Genomic DNA, 7,953 nt, shown 5'->3' on the forward strand with positions numbered 1-7,953 from the left:
GGCAGCTCAGCTGAGGGACGGGAGTGAGGCCCAGCCCCAGCCGAGGCGGGGAGAAGCCAAACCAGCGCCAGCCCGGCATGGCTTCATGTCTTCTTGCTGCCTCCTCCTGGATGTTGGTCGCTCCAAGGCCTGGCAAGGCAGGTTATGTCTTCACCAGGCTCTACCCAGCCCTGGCACCTGCACAGCCAGATGAATTGGGAGGGGTGGTCAGAGGTGCGGGAGAGACAAGGGAGGGGCAATTTTGGAAACTTTTGGCAGGTCAGGAAACACCTGGCTCTTCCAGTAATGGATTGTGCAAGGGTTTAAAAAGAAGGCCATTCAGTCCGTCTTACCGAGAGCTGGATCTTTTGCTCCGAAGGGAACTGCAAAGAGAGAGCTGCTTCCTCAAGGCTCTCTGACTCCTAGGAGTTGCAGTTGAGGTGCCTCTTGCTCAGAGCTCCCCGTGTCTGACTTAGTGGTGTGAAACAAGTGGAAACATCTGAGGGAATCCTCAGCATTGTCCTATTTTGAAATACTAAGTGGTCTGAGGTATTGGGCAGAGTATCAGCAGTCTTTCATTCACCATGTAGATTGCCTCGTCTCTCCTAAACAGGTGAGGAGCTTTGTCGTCGAGCATTTGGATACGTCGAGCCCTCAATGTGTGGCAACTTCTGTTGCTAAGAACAACACTCCTTGGCTTGCAGTGCTGGATTTGATCACCGGCTTGACCGTATGCTGGAGCAGATGCTAAGGGAAAGGGCCCTGAAGGCTTAAGAAACACTCCTCCTCCTCCACACTTGGTGCCCCAAGAGCAGTGGAAGATTGAAGTAAGGGGACCACATGTCAGTCTCCTCTCCCCACCTGGGCAGCCCTTGCTCCCAAGCTCCTGCAAGTTCCACCCTGGGATGAGAGGGTGATCAAGATGCAAAGATTCCTGCTTCTAACCAAAGCACAGCAAATGACTGCATGGCTTTCAAATCTCAGTCTATTACAATTCTCACCCTAATAACAAAGCTAAAAAGGTTCCACATCATGTGGGGGAAGATCACAATGGATGTACATTCAGCAGAACGGCTTTTTGCGTGACTCCTTGGGGCTGTAAGTATCCACGAGCCAGAGCACTTCCTTCTGAAGGGAAGAGGGAAAGAAGGCACAGAGGGCAAACAACCCTTCCCGAGGGTTAACCAGAGGCACCCTGGCATCCCGGCTATAGCATCCATTATTACATACTTGCAGCAGCACAAAGATCAGAGACACTTCCATTTGTGATGAGAGATTTACCATAAGAGTGGTGAAATCCCTGCTTCAAAATTAGCATTTGAGAGGCGTTGCTTTAAAGTATGAGCTGAGGATAGCTTACACGCATAGAGACCACAGTGATATACAAAGTACCGTCAAGTATTATAAGAATAGAAAGTGCCTGAAAAATGTAACTGCATATTTTGCATGTGATCTAATGCAAATCTATTTGCCTTTCCTCTTCTTGATACTTGGGCAAGAAAGTTCAGGGAAAACCGTAAAATGCAAATCCAGTTCTTTTCTGAGTTATGGATGTGCAAAGTCATGGAAGATACTGTAGCTGGTATCAAAATCTGTGAACAAGGTTTGACCTGATAAACGTAAAAGAATTTATCAGATCTGGTTGATTGAAGTTGTGTGTTGCTTGCACGTTATTTTTTGCATATTAGTTGTCATTTAAATATTTGTTGAAAAAACCTGGATCTGTGGCCAAGCATGAATCTGAGCTTTAGAATAAGCCTTGAGCTCCCTGCCCCAAACTGCCCAGTTGTGAAAAAAGAGATGCTTTCCTACGTGGTACAAAGGGAGAAAGGGAGGGTCAATGCAGTGCTCTGTTCCGGCGTGAGACGGAATCTGAAAATTTTTCTTCCCTTGAGCCTGCAAATACTTGCCTGTTGTTCATCGATGGGCAAAGGGGGGATCGTATTATCCTTGTAACAGAGAGGAATAACTGTATTGGCCATGGGACCATTGAGGGAACCAACAGCTGTGATGTTCTTCAAGAAGGTGGCCATGGTGAGAGACGGATCAGCTCCTCTGGAGTAACCAAGCAGGCCCACCCCTGGTCCCTTCACCTGGTAGACAGGAGGAAATCCCCATCAGTACTGAGCTCAAAAACACAAGCTAGTTCCTGGAGAGGGACACTGTATAATGCTGAGAGTTTGCAAAACAGTGTAGGAGGTGATGGCAATGATTAATTTTTCTTCTGGACGAGTGCCAAGCACCTCCTACGCACAAATTTCTTCCACTTCCATGAAAAATGTTCCCTGTTGCTATGACGACAGCCAAGAGAGAGCAAGCACAATGACACCATCTGAGCACAGGTTGCAGGAGAAAAGTAAAACTAGTCAGAGCTAGTGTGGAAAGGTTTTGCTAGTGGGGAGGTATAGGGATGGCCTCTGTGAGAAGAGGCCAGGGGCTGCTCTCATGTCAGACAGAAACACTTTTAGCCAGCTCCAAAATGGACCCACTGCTGCCCAAAGATGTGGGGGAGGAGGTGTTTTTAGTGTTGTTCTTATTTCTCACTAGGCTACTCTGTTATTAACTGGCAAGAAATGAAATTAATCTTCCCTAAGTCAAGTCTGTTTTGTCTGTGATGATAATTGGTGAGTTATCTCTCTGTCCTTGTCTTAACCCAGGAGAATTTTCATTTTAGTTTCTCCACCTGTCCTGTTGAGGAAGGGAAGTGAGAGAGAGGTTTGGTGGGCATCTGATGTGTCAGCCATCCCTTTCCTTCTGGCAGCCATCCTCAGGCCATTGATCAGATTGCTATGGGGGGTTATCATGAGGGGTGAGGTCCAAGATGTGACGAGAGGAAAACTGCACAGAGGAAATGCCCTGTGGCAGATAATGTGTGATCGCTTAGAGGAGCAGAGCTGCCTCGCTCATAGATAGACTGTAAAGTAAGTGTATTCTTGCACTTTTCCCATTTCCTCCCAGTGGAGGAATATCAACACTAAGGCCTGAGAATAGTTTTAGCAGCCTTTGGATGAGAAATTTTCAGCTAGAATTCCAGGTGAATCTGCAAGGTGCATTTCCTGCCGTGGGCACAACAGCTTCATAGTTCTACTCGCCTTCTGAGAACCTCTTCACCACTATGGGGTCATTTTGGAAGCCCATTTCTGACTGAACCACTTTAGGTCACATGGAGATGCTTCTCCTAGAGCAGGGAAACAGAAAACAAAGGGCAGCTGTGGCAATGATGAAAGTCTTCTCCTGGTGAATATATCCCAGGGAGATCTTCCATATGTAAGTAGTATAGGGAAGATCACAGTGCCAGTTGTCCAGACACATTTTACTCTCCAATGCCAGATCTCCAGTGATAAAGTGTGACATCAGAAGGCTTAGCGAGGGCTGTCACAAGCATACACGTTATCAGTAGGCTCAAGGCTGTTGTAGCTTGTGCGTCTGCCATGGTGGAGCAACATCTCGGGAGTTTGATGGGAGAAGTCCCTGCTTGGAGCCTCTGGAACTGTTTGTGGCTATGGGAAATTCTAACTGCTATGAAATATGAAATTGAGCAATTGCCTGTTTTCTCTTCATCAGCACCATTGCACTAGAAAATCATCAGTACCCAAGAAGGGTACCTTCAGATCCACTATTATAAAAAGCCATAGAATATATATATGCTCCAAATAAACACTCTAATTTAAGACACCTCAGAAATCAAGAGAATTGGGTGAACTTAATTTTGATCCATCTCTTCATACTTGATTCCATACACACTAGAAAGCAAGAGACCATGAAAGCAATGTCTGTGTTGTTAACAATGCAAATGGCTTTCTTGTCTAAATTTTTCTAGAGATGCTGTATGCTTTTGGCCAATCTACATGGAGTTTTCCTTGCTAGCCACTGCCTGTAAAGTAAGGGCAATCATAGTTTTTTACCTTGCCTTGGGTTGCAAATTGAAAAGTATTGATACTTAAGAAATATGGAGATCTTCAGTGCTGGAGGCCATTAGAGAAGGATGAACAATCACTATTGCAAGTGTATTTGTAGCATTATTATGCATTCCGTATTCCCTTCTTATTATGAACAATTCAAACATGCATGGAAAATGCATTCCTATTTTTATACAAGGAACAAAGCATCAAGCAGATAAATTGCTTTCTTATTCCAAAACTGAGAGATCAGTTTGTCACTAGGTCTGAAATCCTCTAGCACGTTTGGGCACCTCACCATTTTTCTCAGTGGAAGTCAGCGTAGTGATCCCGAAGAGAAGACCATTGCACATCAGGCAGTCAGTGACCCACAACAGAGTTAACCCCAGTGCACCCAGGCCAGCGCTGTGCCGTGCTGCAAGTATGGCGTGGCCTTCAGGCCTGTGCTGTGCTGCGCAGATCCCCTGGCTGCAGGAAGAGCTCCACCAGCTCTTCCTTACAGAGGGGCCCACCGGCAGCTCCCACCCAGTACCTGCCATTACGCCACCTGCATGGTCTTGCCTTTATCCAGCAGCGCAGCAAGATGTTCTCATGCGAACATTGTTTCTGTTTGACTGTAGACATGATAAATACAGCTCTTTTCTTATATAAAAATCTTACAATACCTTGAAAGGCCAAAAGGGGAGCATCTCAGCTATGGACCACGTCTCCATGGTGTGCTGCGGGTGGGTTGGAGTCCTGTTACGCATGCTACACTGCTCAGGGTTCCCAGCATCTAAAGGGATGTAAGGTTATCTATGCTATTTTCTTCTTAGTGTTAGCTCTAATAAATAGCTTTTTTAATCGTACCTTACAGAATGCGAGTGTCTTTCTTAACTGGGATTGTAATGGACTAGCACCTCCTAGCACAAAACATTTGGCGCAGTCAGCAGGTCTCAGTGAGAAATGCCTTTCTGGAGAAAGAATAAAGAAGAAAAGAGAAACTCTGCCTGTCTGGCCCTGCACAAATCCATAATGGGTATTTGTAAGGGGCTTAGCCCAGGCAATTTCCCCAATGGATTTAGAAACTAGGGAGGAATTGTCAGAATGCCCCACCCCAGCTGAAGTATTATCCTGTCTTAGAAAACAGGGGCTGGGGAAAGGAAAAGCTAAGGAGAATTTGTGCCATCTTTGGTTGTTATTAACGTGCTTGAAACGGACACGGGGGTGCTTACTGCCAACGCAGAAAGACCTGCATGAGCTACAGTGCAGCTCTGCATCACAGCCCCCAAGCAGCAAGCTGCAATGCAGGCGCCTGTGGTGCGAGGGGGGCATGCAGAGCAGCCCAGGAAGGGCACCACGGAGGCACAAGCTGTTTGCCAGGGGGATGAATGGCGGGATGAGGACTGCTGAGCCTCTGGTGAGGATGAGTAGACAGAGGGGCCAGAGGACAAGTGCAGCAAGAGCGTTTCTGTCCAGCCACTAGTGATTCACAAAGCAAAGGGGCCCCCAGGGGCAGCTCAGTCTGTTCTCATGGTGTGGTGTGCAGTCTTACACAGCCTGAGTTTCAAGATTTATCAAAAGGATGGGACTTCGGAGGATAGAGCGTACACTTAAATCCTAAACAATTAAAGAGTGCTTGGGTGGCATCTTGCAAAACCCTGATGACCCAGCAGCTCAGAGGAGCACAGGGTAATGCAGCCCGCTCCTTGTGCGTACGGCTTCTGGAGGCTTTAAAGACAGAATATCCCTCACCTCCTGACTGGAATGATAAAACAGCACTGTGGAAAAATGCATCCAAGGCTTGTCAGTATTTATGGGAGTTGGCCACACAGCCAGGCGTGTATTCATGTAACTTCACAGAATCATAGAATGTTTTGGGCTGGAAGGGACCCCTAGAGGTCATCTAGTCCAACCCCCCTGCAGTGAGCAGGGACACCGCTAACTAGATCGGGTTGCTCAGAGCCCCATCCAACCTGGTCTTGAATGTTTCCAGGGATGGGGCCTCCACTACCTCTCTGGGCAACCTGTTCCAGTGTTTCACCACCCTCAAACTTGGTAGATTGTGGTATGGAACTTTTTGCACCAGCATGAAACCCCCCATATTAAGAGGGTACCTCATTTGCCTTGAAAGGACCAAATTTCCTTGCTAGGGGCTGCTGCAAAAAAAACAGTGGGGGAGGTTATTCTATCACTAAGACAGCCCACAATTATCAGATTGAAAAAGAAGAGACAAAGCCTGAAGCATTTCAAATGCAGCAGCTCATGTTCACTTGAGACCATCTTGTGGCACTGTTCGGTAAGGGCAGGGCCACACAAGGAGCGTATCATTGACACCAAGTGGGAGCTGCCTGTGGGCTCTGCTTTTAGGAAGAGTTGGCAGAGTTCCTCCTGTGGTGAAGGGATCTGTGCAGCACAGCATGGGCCTGAAGGCCGTGCTGTATGTGCAGTGTGGCACAGCACAAGCACGCAGAAAATGGTGACCGTCACCAAATTTGCCTGTGAATAATAGAGTACTTCCCACAGTACAGCAGGCTGCTTTAAAAGACTGTGTAAACACACGATTTACAGACTGCAAGGAAGTTCATTAGCTTCCTGAAGTTACCTAGGGTGCAGTAATATGACTGGTGAAAGGGAAAAAAAATTTAAGAAATGAAGCACTTCCTTTTTCTAGTCACTCAGCCATGCAGAATCGCTCCTAGAGCAGATACCTGTTTTAATCAGAACATTTGATTTCTCTACCCATGCCAAAGCCTTTCTGCCCCCAGACGAGGTACCGTGGTCTGGACTACTGATTCACACCTAGCAGGTATAATGCGAGAACAAGACAGAACGCTTTCTAAACAAATGTATGTTTATTTTTTTAACAAAATAAAGAGTTACATTTGCACCAGAGGCTTCTTTGTAGTCAGAATGCCCTTCTCAAATAGGACCGTGGCTAGAGAAATCTTGTCCTCCAAGGTTTCACACGGAAGTGTATCCACACTGACATGGTTTGGATAGGAAGACAGCAGAAATTCGATACTGTCTGTATACTCGGGATCTATCTCCAGGAACTTGGGTTCTTCCTTGTGATACACTCTTGAGTTTTCTGTCGTGTAATAGAGCATCACACCTGCTTCTTCATTACACAATCTAACGATGCCATGGCGGAGGAGACGTACTTCTGTGTCTTTTGTTATCAGTATATCGACATCGCGGGGGCCTCCATCCTGCCACCGGGCCGGGAAGCCATACATGCTCTGCGCCTTTTCACTTTGCGTAAGCACCGGGGGAAGACAGTCATGAAGAAATGACTTGGCTTTCTGATCCACAGCAGCATCAATGGGTGCATAGTCAACGAGTTTCTTTATCAGGCTCTGCACTTTCTCTATAAAGGCCGTTCGGCGAACGTTGACTACATCCGAGTTGGCGACCCCCATGTACCCCAGGTAGTCCATGGGAAGCCCTTGCCGGTACTCCACATCCTCCTCCAAGGCCATCTGCAGGGCAGCTGGGAGGAGCTTCTCGAGGAGGTCCCCCCAGGAGTTCCTCTGGTAGGAAGACACTGTGATGTGGAGTGAGTGCGCATCAGGGAGACAGTCGCCCTGGTGGATGAAGCCGCGGGGGAAGTACAGCAGGTCCCCGGCTCCCAGCACTGTCTCCAGCACAGGCTCACCAAGTTCAGCCTGAGTGAGGTTTGCACTGGAGAACTGGGGCAGCACCTCGGCATCTGTCCGGGGTCTGTAGACACGCCAGTGCTTCTTCCCCTCCAGCTGCAGCACGAAGGCCTCGATGTCATCGTAGTGGGGGGCAAAGCCCTGCGTCCCAGGTGGCGTGAGGTACGTGTTGGCCCCTGCCATGCTGCCGAAGTGCTCCTGGAGGATGGAGAGGAAGTGCCAGACGGTGGGGGAGAAGACCTGGGGGAAGAGGAGCCGCAGGGAGCAGCCATTCTGGTAGAAGTCCCAGACGACAGCAGGCAGGGCCCGGCCGGAGGGGTTGTGTGTCTCCCGCACGCCTTCGGCGTAGCTGGTCACGTCCAGGTGGGTGCCGAAGTGGACCTTGCCGCCTCGCAGGGCGGCGTCGAAGTCGGCCGTGGAGAAGAGCCCCGCGTAGT

General features: G+C 48.4%; 1 protein-coding gene across 1 annotated transcript in view; it reads right to left on the bottom strand.

Moving 5' to 3' along the window:
- Positions 1-6,736: 6,736 nt before the first annotated feature.
- Positions 6,737-7,953, bottom strand: part of RIOX1 (ribosomal oxygenase 1) — a 4,882-nt gene continuing 3,665 nt past the window's right edge. The window contains exon 3 of the mRNA XM_009645544.2: positions 6,737-7,952. Within this exon, the coding sequence (XP_009643839.2) occupies positions 6,737-7,952 (1,216 nt within the window). The remainder of the gene's footprint in view (position 7,953) is intronic.

Source organism: Egretta garzetta, unplaced genomic scaffold (assembly GCF_000687185.1).
Source record: "Egretta garzetta isolate BGI_Z169 unplaced genomic scaffold, ASM68718v1 scaffold828, whole genome shotgun sequence".
NCBI lineage: Eukaryota > Metazoa > Chordata > Aves > Pelecaniformes > Ardeidae > Egretta > Egretta garzetta.